The sequence below is a fragment of the Elephantulus edwardii genome, unplaced genomic scaffold (genome assembly GCF_000299155.1).
Source record: "Elephantulus edwardii isolate Elephantulus edwardi_28Jun2011 unplaced genomic scaffold, EleEdw1.0 scaffold00083, whole genome shotgun sequence".
Classification (NCBI taxonomy): domain Eukaryota; kingdom Metazoa; phylum Chordata; class Mammalia; order Macroscelidea; family Macroscelididae; genus Elephantulus; species Elephantulus edwardii.
Window position 1 is genome coordinate 5,737,307 of NW_006399833.1, and position 17,449 is coordinate 5,754,755.

The 17,449-nt window shown below is 37.1% G+C and overlaps 1 protein-coding gene across 2 annotated transcripts in view; it reads left to right on the top strand.

Annotated features, from left to right (window-relative positions):
- The window catches only part of COL4A5 (collagen, type IV, alpha 5), a 397,088-nt gene that overhangs the window by 154,799 nt on the left and 224,840 nt on the right, over positions 1-17,449 (top strand). For both annotated transcript variants that reach the window (XM_006889910.1, XM_006889909.1), the window contains exon 2: positions 17,257-17,316. In XM_006889910.1, the coding sequence (XP_006889972.1) occupies positions 17,257-17,316 (60 nt within the window). The remainder of the gene's footprint in view (positions 1-17,256; positions 17,317-17,449) is intronic.

Sequence of the window (17,449 nt, forward strand, 5' to 3'; positions counted from 1 at the left end):
TAAGCCTAGCCTGGACTTCTGGTAGTTCTCTGCTGATGTGCTGTGCCAGTCGTTTTTGGATAATCTTCAGTAGAATGTTGCTTGCATGTGAAATTAATGATATCGTTCTGTAGTTTCCACACTCTTTTGGGTCACTGTTCTTTGGAATGGGAACAAATATAGGTCTCTTCCAGTCAGTTGGCCAAGTGGTTATTTTCCAGATTTCTTGGCACAACTTGTTGAACATATCCAGGGCAGCATCTGTTAGCTGAAATACGTCAATTGGTATACCTGGGGCCTTATTTTTTTCTATTTCTTTCAAAGCAGCTTGAACTTCTTCCTTCATCACCATAGGCTCTTGGGCAAATGTTATTTCATTAAATTTTTCTGTATCTACCAATTCCACTCAATACAATGACTAAGTATATTTCTTCCATCTTCTTTTAATACTTCCGGGATCCTTTAATATTCTGCCTAAAGCATCCTTGATTATAGCAACTCTATGTTTGAATTTGTTCTTCCGTTCCTTGAGCTTAAGAAATGCTGAACAGTTTGGCCCTTTAGATTTTCCGACTCTAGCTCCTTGCACATTTCATTGCAATATTTTGCTTTATCATCCCGTGCTTCCTTTTGGAATCTTCTGTTCAGCTCTTTAGTATCTTGAATTCTTCCTTGTGCTTTGGCTTCTCTACACTCCAGTACAATCTTCATACTTTCTTCTGACATCCATTTTGGTCTTGTTTTCCTCTTCTGTCTTTGTAATGACCCTTTGCACTCTTCCTGGATGATACATTTGACATGCTCCCACAACTCATCTGCTCTTCGCTCATTAGCCCATAAATAGCTATGAGATTGACTTGGTTTTTGCATGGTTTAATTCTTGAGTATCTTTGTTGAGATTCTTTCTGGTAGTTCTGTGTTTTCTTTAGAGGGGTGTATTGAAGTCTCCAACTACTATAGTATTGTTGTCTGTTTCTTTTTTCAGTTTTGTTAATGTTTGTTTTATGTATTCTGCAGGTCTTTCATTTGGTGCATAGATATTTAGTATTCCTATATCCTCTTGTTCTATTGATCCTTTGAGCATTATGTAGTGACCGTCTTTGTCCTTTGTGATGGTTTTTTCATTGAAATTTATTTTATCAGAGAGTAGTATTGCTACTCCTGCCTTTTTTTTATTTTTTCCCATCCTTTTCTTTTTAGTCTTTCTTTATCTTCATTTTTCAGATGTGTCTCTTGTAGGATTTTGTTTTTTTAGTCAATCTGCTACTCTTTTTCTCTTTAGTGGTGCATTTAAACCATTCACATTCAGTGTGATTATTGAGAGGCAAGATTTTATTGCTATCATTGTGTTAAATTCTTTTTGTCATTGTTCCTACTTATTTTAGTCTATCTTGTTTTCTGTGGCATCTCTGTATGAAGGACATCTCTCAGTGTTTCCTGTAAGGCTGGTCTTGTTTTTTCAAACTCCCTGAGTTTCTTTGTTTCTGGGAATATCTTGATCTCTCCTTCATAATTGATAGACAATTTTGCTGGGTACAGTATTTGTGTTTGACAGCTGTGTTCTCTGAGTGTTCGATATATGCTATTCCATTGTCTTCTTGCTCGCATGATTTCTGCTGAAAAATGGGCACTTCTTCTTATCTCCTCTCCCTTGTAAGCTACTCTTTGTCTCTCTCTCCCTCCTTTCAGAATTCTCTCCTTATCTTTGGTTCTGGCAAATTTGATAATGATGTGCCTTGGCGTTTTTCTTTTAGGGTCTATTCTATATGGTGTTTGCTCAGCTTCTTGAATATATATTCTTTCATTCTTCATTATGCCTGGAAAGGTTTTTTTTCCTAGTAATTCTTCCACAACTTTTTTAGTGCCTTTACTTGCTTCTTCCTTTTCTGGGATTCCAATGATATGAATATTATTTCTTTTGATGGTATGTCACATTATTCTTAGGTTTTCTTTTGTTTCCTTCTTTTTAATTCTGCTTTTTGTTCAATCTGATCTGTAGTGATAATTCTGTCTTCTATTTCACTGATTCTGTGTTCCATCTCTTCAACTCTGTTTGTGTGTCCCTCCATCATGTTGACAGCATCAGAAACCTTAGACCTCATATTTTGGATCATGGTTTCTTGTTTTTGCAGTGTCTCTCCTCGTTTGTTTTATCTGCATTGTTTTGGATTGTGTTTTTTTTAAGCTCCTGATTTTTGCTAGCATTGTCCTGTAATTAATCAAGTTTCTTTTTCATCCATTGAAAATATTCAATCATTGTTCTTTTAAATTCTGTGTCAGAAAGTTCCATCAGGCTCTCTGGGTTCAGGAAATCCATTGCTACTGTGTCTTCTTTAGGGGGTAATATCTTGCTTTGGGCTTGTGGGACAAGTGAAGTCCCAGCTTCTTTCGGGCCATTGATGTGGCAGAGTTTTTCGTGTCTGAGGTGGTAGCTGGTTTTTGATTTGATGTCACTGCTCCAGGTGACGTTTGGGCAGGAACATGAGCAGATGCATGTAGGGTGTCTGCACACTCCGACTCTTGTGTGAGTGGGGAGGGAAGAAGTACACACTGATACATGCAGGGAGGCGTACGGGGGAACCTAAATAATGAAGGAGGAAGTCTGTTGTTCTCTTTCTGAAATGGCTTCCTCCCCTCTTTGGAGATGCTCAGGATCTCCCTGTTGTCTGTGTTAGTGGGCCCCACGTGGTCAGACCAGAAACCAGTTTGTTTCCCCACATAACTTAATCCTCAATGGTACATGAGTATTTTAGGGGATCTTGATTAATCCTATAGATTTTGTATATATGGGGACGGCTGGGTCAGAACTCTGGCCCGGCCCTCCCTCGACTGTCAGTAATTATTTTTTTTAATGTCTTTAAAAAGTTTTAATTTGTTCTAACAGTTTTTAAACATAAGGGCATTATTTTTGGTTGGGTTGTGTCCTTTAAAAAAATTTTACACTGGTTTACCTACAAAGTTCATATACATTGCCCATCACACCAGATCCCCCCACCTCCCAAATCCACAACCCCATCCACCCATCACTGTGTGACCCCATGATTACCTCCCTCCATAAATCCTCACCCTTCTGTTTCCCCTCACCTTTGGTCCAGCTATTCCACTGCTTGGAATATACTCTGAGAAAATGATAACTGAGGCACAAATGGGGACTTGTACACCAATGGTAACAGTTGCGTTATTCACAACTGCAAGAACATGGAAACAGCCCAGATGTTCAGCCACAATCAAATGGATTAAAAAATTTTGGTGCATTCACATAATGGAATACTACTTAGCATGCACGAGCAATGATTTTGTAAATCACTACCTAACTTGGGAGAAACTGGAGACTATTATGCTAACTGAACTAACTCAGCCCCATAAGGACAAATACTGTGTAAGACCATTCATTATTGTAGAAATAGGTAACTAGTAAAACATGTATGAGTAATGCTTACAAACTGCTCAACTTAACTGTTATTTTGTTCCTCATTGCCCACTACTGATTTTGTGTTTTAATTGTAGTATTTAAATGTATCTGTTTTCTTTTAGCTATATTACTGTCCATCCTTAAAAATTTAACAAAAATACTCACCTTCTTTGCACAGGCTTTACACCTATAGGTTCAAGGGTACTCCTTTAACTTTTTTAACAATGATTTAATATCCACTCATTTTTCACTTGATGAAGTCTATATATATAATTAAAGCCTGAAAACTGAAAGTGGCTTAAAGAGTTGATACTGTTTATCTCAGCCATTTTACAAAAGAGAAAGCTAAGCTCTAGAAGATTGAGGTGTCCAAGGTCTCCTAATGATTCCATTTCTGATAGAAAAACTCAGAACATACTGTTTTGGATCTGAATTCTTTCCCTTTATCTGGCATATAATTTTAATTTTATTTTTCTTATTTGTGCTCTTTACCACCCAGTCAACTATAGGTCACTTAAAGGCAGCACCAATATGTAACAGGTTCTGTACAACTCATAGACCTAATATTCTGGTTTGTGCTTATTGGTCACCTTAATATTGTTGTTGGTGTGTGCTGTTAACTCCAACTCATAGTGACCCTATGTACAGCAACTCTGAACCCTGTTCTATCCTGAGTCTCTGACACACAGATTCCCATTACCCCAGTCACTGAGTAAATCCATCTCATCCAGAGTCTTCCTCTCTTGTGCTATCCCTCATGATCTGCCCAACTATAGAGGCTGCCCAACTATTTGTTACAGTCAATGTGTCAGTCTAGCTGTTGAAAGTCCTCATCTTTTCCTCTGATCCCCCTACCTTTCCAAGAATATCTTTTTCCAAGGACTGGCTCCTCTGAACAACATGCCCTAAGTATGTGATATGAAATCTCACCATCCTTGCCTCTAAGGAGCACTTTTGTTACGCTTTCTCCATTTGTTCGTTCTTTATCTGTCTGTACTATATTCACTATTCTTTGCCAACACCACCATTCAAAGGCATTGATTCTTTTTTTGGTCTTTCTTATTCATTTCCAGCTTTCAGATGCATAGGAAGCCACTGAAAATATGGTTTGGATCATGCACAGCTTAGTTTTAAGTTGACATCATTGCTCTTTAGCACACATCTTTTGATTTCTTGACTGCTGCTACCATGGATATTGGTTATGGATCCAAGCAAAATGAAATTCTTGACAACTTTAATCTTTTCTCCATCTATCATGATGTTGCTTACAGATTCAGGGATGAAGATTTTGTTTTCTTGATGTTGAGCTGTAACCCATTTTGAAGGATATAGTCTTTGATCTTCTTCAGTAATTCCTTCAAGTCTTTTTTACTTTCAGTAAGGAAGATTGTGTCATCAACATACCAGGTTATTGGTGCTGCAATTTCTTCATAGAGTCCATCTTATCCAATGGTTGCACTGCACACAAACAGAATAGATATGGAGAAAAGATACAACACTAATGTACATCTTTCCTTACTTAAAATAATGCAATATCAATAGATTAATCAATATTAACAGGTGATTTTTTTTTTTAAGTTCCATTAACCAGATGTCCATTTGGGACTGTCCTGAGCTCGACTCTTTAAATACATGAAAAGTGGCATCTAGTGGTTGGTGTGTGTATTACAATTGTCTTGTTTCGTTTTTCGGGTTTTTTTTTAACTTTTTTTTTTTTTTTAAATAATTTTATCTTGGTTTACATAAAAAGTTTGTATACACTGTGTTTCATACAATCATTCCCATTCATTATTTTTTATCTTCATGAATACCAGTCATTCTCATAATCCGGGTGGAATAAGTATAATTTAAAATTTCAAGCTGAATTAGAACAACTTTCTTGTAATCCCCAACTTGTCTATATAGTAGTTTCTCAATGTTAATTAAGAAAGAAATAGTAAAAGTGGAAATTACTAATTTTTCATTTTCATCACATATAATAACATCAAGTATGTCATGCAAAAAGATTAAATATTTCTCATAAATTAGAGTAATAGTGGAGTAAAGGGAGCATTTTATCAAAGTCAAACTAGTTAGTGTGTAGAATATTGTTATTGTTAGATGCTGAAGAGTTGCCTTTGCCTCATGTACCACAGAACAAAACCCTGCCCGATCCTTTGCCATCCTTACAATCTCTGCTATGCTTAGATCATTTTTTACCATCTCTCTAGTATTGGGTCTTCCTCTCCTTTGTTGATCTTTTACTTTTTCAAGCATGATAACCTTTTCTGATATTGGCCCTTCTTGATAACATGTCCAAAGTGTGTGAATCAAAGTCTCACCATCCTTAAATCTAAGGAGCTCTCTGGCTGCACTGCTTCCAATGCAAATGGTTTGTTCTTTTTGCAGTTCATTACATATTCAATAATCTCTGACAGGTCCACATTTCAAAGGCATAAGTTCTTCAGTCATCTTTATTCATTGTCCAACATTCATATGCATATGAAGTAAATGAAAATACCATGGGTTGGCCTACACATACCTTTGTCTTTATACTGACTCCCATGGAAGGAAATTTGCCTGATGCATTATGTCTTTAGATTCATTGACTGCTGTTACCATGGATGTTTATGGTGGATCCAAGTAACATGAAAATCTGAAAACTCCATTCTTACCTATTGCTTATTTTTCCAGTTGTGAAGGTTTGTGTTTTCTTTATATTGAAGTGTAAGCAACATTGAAGGCTATAATCTCTGATATTCATTAGTAAGTGATTCAGTTCCTCTTCACTTTCAACAAGCAAGGTTGTATCATGCATGATGCAGGTTGTTGAGGAGTCTTCCTCTAATCCTAATGCCAAATTCTTCTTCAGTTAATTGTTTTATTATTATTTACTCCATCACACACATTTTTGGATAATAAGTTGTTAAAAATACAATACCTCTTGTTGGATAGTGGCAACTTATATACACAGTAATGAAGAAAAACCACTGTAAATTGTCTAGTGATGCTTTTCATTATTTTGAAGAGCTTAATTTGTATATATTGAAAGAAGGTCTGTCAGTAAATGCTGAGGACAGAAAGTACACCCTATTTTGCTTACAATATCAAAAACTTGTATGTATATATTCACATATAAATTACAAGCATACTTGTAAAGTCAAATGTTAATCATTCTTAAATTAACAACCACTTGCATTATTAATGCCCCTCCTCACCCTTTAATCCAGGCAACTTAGTGTTGACAATATGAACAATCTTACTTAGTGAGGAAACAATTATTATTCCATATTTTTAATGACTATGCTTTACAAATTGTAAGTTTAGCATCTACAAATAATTTTTGCACAAAACAATGCTATATAATTGACATTATCCTTTATCTGGTAACATTACAATGGAATCTTTGGAGCATGGGTTTATCCTGTATATTACAGAGAAATAATGCACTAGCTTTTGTATGTTTGTACTTCTACCTCCTAAAGTGCCCATTGAAATATGTTCTTAGTGCTATTGAGTATGCTTCAACTCATAGCAACCCATCAGAACCTTGACCTATCCTGTGCTTTTCTCATTATCTTTGCTGTGTTCAAGCCCATTATTGCAGTTACTGTGTCAATACATCTCCTTGATAATCTATCCGTCTTTCACTGATCCTTTATATTTCCCAATATGATATCATTTTTCCAAGGACTGACCTCTCCTGACAACACGCTCAATGCTGTGTGAGCAGAAGTTTCATCATCCTTGCCTTTTAAAAGCAAATAGAAGTTGTTGTTGTTATGTGCTGTCGAGTTGTCTGTGACTCCTAGTGACCCTATGTACAACAGCCCTAAACCCTGCTCTATCCTGTGTCAATCTCACTGTCTCTGACACACCTACCCCACCATTACCTTAGTCACTGAATAAGGCCACCTCATAGAGGGTCTTCCTCTCCTGTGCTGTTCCTACACCCTCCCAAGCATGACATCCTTCTCCAAGGACCGGTCCATCCTTGCTACATGTCCAAAGTATGTCAGACGAAGCTTCAGAATTTTTGCCTCCAAGGAGCAGCCCGGTCTAACCCTCTCCAGGACGAACCTGTTCATTGTCTTGGCAGTTCATAGTATATTGAACATTCTTCTCCAACACCACAGCTCAACGGCATCAATTCTACTTCTGTCCTCCCTAGTCATTGTCCAGCTCTCTGATGCATAACAAGTGATTGCAAAGACCATGGCCTGTATCAGGCGCACCTTAGTCTCCAAAGAGACACCCGTTGCTCTTGAGTACTTTAGAGACGTCCCTAACCGCAGACTTTCCCATCGCAATACGTCTTTTAATTTCCTGGCTACTGGGGCTAAGAGTGTTGACTGTGGAGCCAAGCAAACTAAAGCTGTGAACAATTTCAATCTCTTCACCATCCATCCTGATGCTGCCAATTGGTCCAGTGGTGAGAATCTTTGTCTTCTTGACATTGAGCCTCAATCCATATTGAAGGCTGCAGTCCTTGACCCTCTGCAGCAAGTGATTCAGATCCTCCTCAGTTTCAGCGAGCAGGGTTGTGTCACCTGCATAATGCAGATTGTTGATAGATCTTCCACAAATCCTGATACCTCATTTCTCCTCATAATGTCCAGCCTCCCGGATAAACTGTTCTGCATACAGGTTGAAAAAGTATGGAGATAGGACACATCCCTGGTGTACGCCCTTCCCAATTTTGAACCAGGCAGTGTTTCCTTGCTCTCTTCTGACAACTGCCTCTTGGTATAAGTATAGGTTTCACATTAGCACGATCAAGTGTTCTGGGATTCCTATTCTTCTCAGAGTTAGCCACAGTTTGTTATGATCCGCACAGTCAAACGCCTTTGCATAATTAATGAAGCACAGATAGACATTCCTCTGGTATTCCCTGCTTTCAGCTAAGATCCATCTAACATTAGCTACAATATCCCTAGTACTACGAACTCCTTCTAAACCCAGCATGGACTTCTGGTAGTTCTCTGCTGATGTGCTGTTCTAGTCATTTTTTGCATAATCTTACGCAGAATCTTCCTTGCATGTGATATCAATGATATTGTTTGATAATTTCTACACTCTGTTGGGTCACCTTTCTTTGGAATGGTAAGTGGTTGTCCTCCAGATTTCTTGACACAACTTGGTGAGCACATCTAGGGCAGCATCTGTTAGCTGAAATACATCAATTTGTATACCATCAATTCCTGGGGAATGATTTTTTGCCAATTCCTTCAAAGCAGCTTGAACTTCCTTTATCACCATAGGCTTTTGCTCATATGTTGTTTCATGAAATGCTTCTGTGTCTGCCAATTCCTTTCAGTACAGTGACCCTGTATACTCTTTCCATCTTTTTTTAATACTTCCTGGATCATTTAATATTCTGCCTAAAGCATCCTTAAGTATTGCAACTCAATGTTTGAATTTGGTCTTCAGTTCCTTGAGCTTAAGAAATGCTGAGCGAGTTTGGCCCTTCTAATTTTCTGACTCCAACTCCTTGCACATTTCATTGTATTATTTTATTTTTTTTTCCTGCGCTACCTTTTGAAATCTTCTGTTCAGCTCTTTAATATCTTGAATTCTTCCCTGGGCTTTAGCTTCTTGGCACTCTAGTGCAATATTAAGAGTCTCTTCAGACACCTATTTTGGTTTTTACTTCTTCCTCTGTCTTTACAATTAACTTCATTCTTCCTGGATAATACTCTTGATATCCTCCCACAACTCATCTGGTCTTCGCTCATTGGTGTTCAAGGTTTCAAACCTGTTCCTGACATGATTCTGAAATTTATGTGGAATAGACTCAAGATCATATTTTGGTTCCTGTTGATTTGATTTCATTTTCCTTAGCTAGTCAGCTTGAACTTGCATATAGTAGTTGGTGGTCTGTTCCACAATCAGCACCTGGCCTAGTTTTCACAGCTGATATTGAGCTTCACAGGATAATATCCATATGCATACAAGTAAGTCCAGTGAATACCACTATCATTCAGGTATATGCACCAACAACCAGAGCATAACAAAAGTTACTCTATTGAAATAGTTATGATTGTACCTAACACATTTTCTGGCCTCTGTAACACTCTATTCATGTTTGATGATTGAGTATTGCTGAATTATCCTACGTATCCTTTGAGTGTGTGTGCGCGCATGTGTGTGTGTACCATCAAATTGGATCTGACTGGTACAGAAGGAGATTGTCCCTCCTTCTCCAGCAGATCATCTGGTGGCTTCAACCACATGCCTCTGGGATTGCAGTGCAGTTTCTTGCCACTAGGCCACTTGGAGAAATGAAGAAAGTTCATAGGGTCACTACAAAATGACAGGTCGCTACAACATTTAACAACACAACAACATCCTTTGATTTGTGTAGATGGAGAAGCTCAATAGCAGTAGTCAAAACAAGGCCAAGGGCTGACTGTGGAATAGACCATCAATTAAATTAATTACATGCAAGTTCAAATTGAAGCTGAAGAAAATGAAAACAAGTCCTCAACATCCAAAACACAACCTTAAAAGCCATTGCAAGAAGAGATTTGATGCATCAAACACTAGTGTCTGAAGGCAAGATGAATTGTGGATGACAGCAAGGATATCATTCATGAAGAAAGCAAAAAGTCCTTATAAAGACAGGGGAAGAAGAAAAGAAGAAAATGGATGTCAGAAGAGACTAAAAAAATGCATAAGAACATTTTTATTGTCAAGTGTGATTAAGTCCATTGTAACTCCTAGCAAACCTATGAACAGCAAATCTGAACAGTACCCTATTCTTATCCATCCTTACAATCTTCAAAACAACTGAGACATCTTTAAAATCAGCACGCCAATCCATCTTGTAGTGGTTCTTCCCCTCTTATGCTGACCCTCAAACTTTTGAAGCATGATGTCCCTCTGTAAGGACTGGCCCCTCCTCACAATATGCTCAAAATATGTGAGAAAGTTTCAACGTCTTTGCCTCCAAAGTACATCCTATTTTTACTTTCTCTGAGGTTTGTTCTCTTGTCAGGTCATGGGATATTCAGTACTATTCTCAAGCACTACAGCTCAAAGAAATTAATTCCTCTTCTGTCGTCTTTAATTCCCGATGAGAAGACCATGGCTTGGACCATGCTAATTTTAGTCTTTAAACTGATATTATTGTTCTTTAGTACTCCAGAGAAGTCCCTCACAGCAGGCTTTTCCCATGGCAATTGTTAGTGCCAAGACTGCTGATTGTAGACCCAAGTAAGTTGAAATTGTTGACAACGTCAGTCTTTTCTCCATCTTTAATAATATTGCCCAGTGGTGAAAATTTTTGTTTTCTTGATGTGGAGATATAATCTATATTGAAGGCTATAGTTCTTGATCTTCTGCAATAAATACTTCAAGTTCTCCTCACTTTCTGCAAACAAGGTTGTGCCGTCTGCATGGCACAGGTTGCTGATGATTTTCCTCTGATCCTGACAGCACCTCAAAGTGAAGAAATACTAAAGTAAGAGAGATGAATAGAAAATTTCAAAGAGCAGCTGAAGAAGACAAAGCAATGTGTTATAACAAAGTGTACAAAGACCTGCAGTTAGACAATGAAAAGGAAGGAATGGGCTCAGTGTTTCTCTGGCTAAAAGAGTGAAGAACAAACTGTAGCCTTGAGATACAAGACTGAATGATTCTTTGGTAAAATCTTGAATGATGCAAGAAACATCAAAGAAAAATGGAAAGAATACACAAAGTCATTGTACTAAAAAGAATTGGTCAACACTGAAAGTAGCATATGCTCAAGAACTAGTGGTGATGAAGGAAGAAGTTAAAACTGAACTAAAGGCATTAACAAAAAAAATAAGGAATTGATGGGCTACCAATTGAGATGTTTCAGCAAACATGTACTGACTAGTTTATGCCAAAAATCTAAAAAACAGTTACCTGATAATTGATTAGAAAAGATTAATATTTGTTTCCATTCCCAATAAAAGTGGAAATTATTGAATATTAACATTAATATTATATGCAAGTAAAATCTTAAAGATTATTTTTAAATTATTGGAACAGTGCATTGACAGGGCAATATCAAAAATTAAATCTGGATGCAAAAGAGGCTGTAGAACAAGGGATATCATTGCTGATGTCAAATGGCTTTTTGCTGAAAACAGAGACTCTCAGAAAGTATTACTTATCTTTTATTGTCTATGCAAAGGCCTGGTTTAAAAATCAGGAAAGATGTGCTCTAGGGTTATATTCTTTCTCCGTACCTATTCCGTCTCTATACTGAGTAAATTATTTATGGTCTTTGCAATCACTTGTTATGCATCAGAGAGTTGGACAATGACCAAGGAGGATAGAAGGAGAATTGATGCCTTTGAGCTGTGGTGCTGGAGAAGAGTATTGAGAATACCATGGACTGCTAGGAAAACAAATAGATTTGTCCTGGAAAGGGTTAAACCGGGTGGCTCCTTGGAGGCAAGGATTCTGAGGCTCCACCTAACATACTTGGGACATGTTGTGAGGAGAGACCGGTCCTTGGAGAGGGACATCATGCTTGGGAGGGTGGAGGGACAGCGCAGGAGAGGAAGGCCCTCTATGAGGTGGATTGATTCAGTGACTGGGATAATTGGGATGGGAGTGTCAGAGACAGTGCGATTGGCACAGGACAGAGCGGAGTTTAGGGCTGTTGTACATAGATAGGGTCGCTATGAGTCGCAAGCGACTCGATGGCACATAACAACAACAACAACAACAGACTATATAAAGAAGGTGGCAACAAAATTGGAACCATCTGTCTTATACAGATGGAACAACTTCGCTTGTAGGAAGTGAAAAATACTAGGAAAAATACTTGATCAAAGATTGTTGTTGTGTACTGTAGAGTCAGAAGAGACTCATAGCTGACTCTCAGGCGGGTTTTCATAGGCAATTAATCATACGGGAGGAGCTTGCTCATCCTTCTCCCATGAAGCAGTTGGCATCTTTCAGATTGCATGCCTTTAGGATTATAGTACAGCTTCTTGTCACTGGGCCACCAGAGACTATAGCCTTCAATATGGATTATTCTTCAACATCAAGAAAACAAAATCCCCCACCACTAAACCAGGAGGTGACATCATGATAGATTCAGAAAATTTTGTCAGTGAATTCCTTTTACTTGAATCCACAATCAAATCCCAATGTAACAACAGTCAAGCAAACAAAAGATGTTTCATTGGGAAAATAAGATTTCAGGGACCTCTCTGAGTACAAAGAGCAATAATGTCAATTTAAAGACTAAGGTGTGATGGTATTTTCAGTAGCTTCTTATGCATCTGGAAGTAGTACAATGAATAAAGATGACAGAAAAAGAATCACTGCATTTAATTAAACTGTAGTGTTGTAGAAAAGTACTAATTATTTCATGCACTGCCAGAAGAACAAATAAGTATGTTTTGGAGGAAGTGCAAGGATGGTGAAACCTTGTCTTACATACTTTGTGTATGTTCTCAGATGGGACCAGCCCCTCGGAAAAAAGACATCATGCTGAGAAATATGGAGGACCAGAGAAAGAAAGAAAGGCCTTTAACAAGATAAATTGACACAATGATTGTAAAAATGGGCTTAAACATAATCACAGACATGAGGATGGCACAGGATAGGGTGGAGTTCAGATCTATATGTAGTTCATAGGGGTGTGTTATGATTTAACTCAATGGAACTTAACAAAAAAACAACATAATATTAACATCAGAGAGGATAACTGTGTATAATACATAATGGACACATAGCTCACTTTAAATTTGGAATATCAGGGGCATACCTTTTACTCAAACAGTATGAATTCACCCAACATATAAACCATGGAGCTTATTCTTTATTACCCCCCATATATTTTTTATTGTGATTTTAACAAGAGTTAAAAGAAAAGTTGGATTTTCATTCATTCATTGTTGCATAATTTCCTCCCTCCCCACAACCTCTCCCTCATTCCACTTTGTTATGCACCTCTTATTCTGGACTGTTGTCATACAAATAATATATTCCTTTTAAACAGTTCTTCCCTTCATCTGTTACAATGCATTGTTCATCATTTATCCCCTTTTCTTAACCCCTCCTCCCTGCCCCAAGCCCCATGACAGTCCTATTTTATAGCAGCGGTGTTATGCAGTATTTGTCCTTTTGTGTGTGAGATATTTCACTCAACATAACGTCCATGAGGGTCACACATGTTGTGTAATATTTTATGAGTTCCTTGTTTTTCAGTTCTGCATAGTATTTCATTATGTGAAATTCCATAGTTCATAGCTCTGATCCACAATCAACACTCTTAACACCAGCAGTCAAGAAATCAAAAGATGAATTGCACTGGGAAATTCTGCTGTCATGGACTTCTCCAAAGTGCTGAAGAGCACTAGTGTCAGTCTAGATATAAAGGTGCACCTAATCCAGGCCATGGTCTTCTCCATTGCTTGTTATGTCTCAGAGAGTTGGACAATGACTAAGGATGACAGAAGAAGAATAGATGCCTTCAAGTTGTGGTGCTGGAGAAGAGACTTGAACATACCATAGACTGCCAAGAAAACAAATATGTCTGTCTTGGAGAGGGTGAAACCAAGTCTCTCCTGGGAGGCTAGGATTTTGAAGCTCTACCTCACTATGGGCATATGGCCCTTGGAGAAGGATATCATGCTTGGAAGGGTGGGCGGACAGTGCAGGAGAGGAAGACCCCTAATGAGATAGATTGATACAGTGATTGGGGCAATGGGAGTTGGTGTCTTGAAATTAATGAGACTGGCTCAGGACAGGGAAGGGTTCAGAGCTGCTGTACATAGGATCACTATACATTGCAGGTGACTCAATGGCACATAACAACAATAATATATTATGACAGGTTTGGAAGCAGCAGTGACATCCACTTTCTAAACAACAGGCCTCTGGAAACTCTATGAACTTTGATAAATGTTGATGGTTGTATTGGAGCTTCAGCCCCTTGATTCCTGGGGTTGCTATGAGTTGTGCTTGACTTGAAGGCAATCAACAACAACATTGGAATTGAACTGAACTTGTAGATTGCTTTTGGTAGAATTCTCATTTTCACAATATTGAGCTGTCCTATCCATGAGCATGGTATATTCTTCCATTTCTTAATGTTTTGTAATTTTTTGAATTAGTTTTTTGTGTTTCTAATTAGATTTACTCCCAAGCATTTAATCTTGTGGTTTGCTATTGTGATGGATATTGTTTTTCTTAGCACCATTTTTGTATTGTCTTTGTCGCTGTAGAGAAATCCAATAGATTTTTGTATGTTGATCTTGTATCCTAACATTTTGTTGAATTGGTCAACTACGTCCAGTATTTTTCTTGCTGAGTCTTTCGGGTTTTCTAGGTATACTATCAGAAATCTGCATATAAAAATAAATTACCTACCTTCTCCTTGCCAATTTGGATACCTCTTATTTCCTTTTTTTTGTTTTACTGCTATCAGTAAGATTTCCATACAATATTGAACAGGAGATGTGATAATTGTCATCCTTGCTTAGCTCCTATTCTCAAAGGGGATACCTTTAATATCTCTCCATTGAGAACAATGTTGGTTCTTGGTTTCCATATATACTTTTTACCCTCTATTCCTATTTTGTTGAGTGTTTTAAGTAGAAAAATGTGTTGGGTTTTGTCAAAGGCCTTTTTTGTATCAGTTGTTAGGATCATGTGGTTCCTGTTCTTTGCTTTGTTAATAAGGTGAATTATATTAATTGTTTTTCTTATGTTGAACCATCCTTGCACACCTGTTACTAATCCCACTTGGTCATGGTGAATTATTGTTTTGATGTACTGTTGGATTTATTGGCCAGGATTTTATTGAGGATTTTTGCATCGATTTTCATAAGTGATATTGGCCTATTGTTTTCTATTTTGGTGGTGTCTTCACCCTGACTTTGGTATCAAGGATATATTTACTTCATAAAATGAGTCTGAGATAATTCTATCTTTTTCTGTTTTCTGAAATACTATATGTAGAATTGGTGACAGTTCTCTAAATGCCTGACAAAATTCAATAATAAAACCAGCTGGCCTAGGGTTTTTATTTTGTTGGAAGTTGTTTTATTACCTGTTTAGTTTCCTCTTTTATAACAGGTTTGTTCAGGTGTTCTATTTCAGTCTGTGTCAGTTTAGGTAGGATGGGAGTTTCTATGTATTTGTCCATTTCCTCTTGATTTTTCTTATTTGTTTGAGTATAGTTTTTAATAATATTCCGTTATTAACCTTTTTCTTTTAATTGGTTCTGTTGTGCCATTGCCCCTTTCATCTCTTATTCAGATTATTTGTGTCTTTTCTTTCTTTTCCTTTGTTAGTTTTGCTAGTGGTTTGTCCATTTTATTGACCTTTTCAAAGAACCAACTTCTGGTCTTGTTGATGGCTTCAATTGTTTTTCTGTTTTCTAGTTCACTTCTTTTTGCCCTAATTTTTATAATATTTTAAAGAAGGTGTCAGGTTTTCATGCTGTTCTTTTTCAGCCTATTGGAGATATTGTGTTAAAGAATCAATTATCCTTTTTTTCTTCCCTTTTCATGTGTTTGCTTATTACTATAAATTGATTTCACCTTTGGTTGTTTCCAGAGGTTTGGTAAATAGTTTTTTGTTATCATTCATTTCAAGAAACTTTTTTTATTTCTTCTTTTACCTGTTTGTGTTAAAGTGGCTTCCAAATGTATGATATTTTCTCCTTTATCTTCTTTTCATTAATTTCTAATTTTGTATCGTTGTGATCTGAGAAGATGCTTTGTATTGTTTCTACGTGTTTTTGGTTTAATTGATGCTTCCTTTTTTACTTAAAATGTGACCTATGATGGAGAATTTTCCATGCACATTGGAGAATAAGATATAATGTGCATACCACAATTTTATATGCTACTGATGTGCTATCCACCTGTTTTCTAACCATTTGTGGGGGTTTTTTGTTTGTTTTTTAAATTTTATTCTGATTTGTTTGTTTTTTTAAAAAAACATTCTGATTTGTAGCATTTGTGTTTCTGCTAGAGTAATGGTTCTGAATTATAAAAGTCACATACTGTCTTCCTAATTTTCTGTAGGTTCTCATCTTAGAGGATGGATGATCTTTCTTTGGCTTCAGATCAGAATTCTTAATGTGAGGGAATGAATACCTATTGAGAATATCTAGCAACAAGTGTTTATGGTAAAATTTTAGTGTGCTAGATACTAATCTTCCAGTGATAAAGGAGTAGGAGTAAAGAAAAGAAAGGTTGTCAAATGATCATATTATATATGTTATGCTCCTTAGTTGCTCTTGAATGCAGATAAGCACTTAAAGTGGCAGGCATTCCTGGTAGATCTAGTTGCCAAGTCAATTCCTCAAATGATGGGGAGGAAGTATCATATAAATAACATTGTCATTGTTGTTGTGTACCATCCAGTTGGAACTAACCCATAGCTGACTCTCCAGTAGGTTTTCAGAGTCAATTAATCGAACAGGAGGAGATTGCCCCTTCTTCTTCTGCAGAGCCTCTGGTGGATTCGAGCCACGTGTTTTTGAGATTGCAGCACTTCTTACCACTAGGTCACAAGTGCTCCATATAAGGAACATTAGCAGGGGGTAAAGGGCAGTTTCTTAGAGCGTGAACAAGTGGTAAATCATACACATTACAGGGAAGTCTTAGGAATTTCTTTTTTCATTTTGAAAATTTTTTTAAATATGATCAACATATTAAAATGATATATTTACATTTGTTCATTGGGAAAAGTCCAAACAGAATTGAATGCAATGGATTGTGAAAACTTTCCTTGAAGTAATTATCATTGGGTATGTGTATTTTCATAAGCTTTTCTGATATTTGTTGTATAAGTTGGATGGTTGAATTTAGTTGAGCTGAAAGTCAGAGTCTGATTTTAAAGTGTATATATTTAATGGTTTTCTCTCCTCTTCCTTTAATTTATAGGCTTGCTATGGATGTTCTCCAGGATCAAAGTGTGACTGTAGTGGTGTAAAAGGAGAAAAGGTAAGATCTGAGGTGAAACTTGGCAACTTAAGTAAAAGAAAATTAAAATAATATTATTAATTAATTCAGGATTAAAAAGCTGGAAGAATTGTAAGAGTAGCAGGGCCTGAAGACTACTTTTTTTTAGTAAACA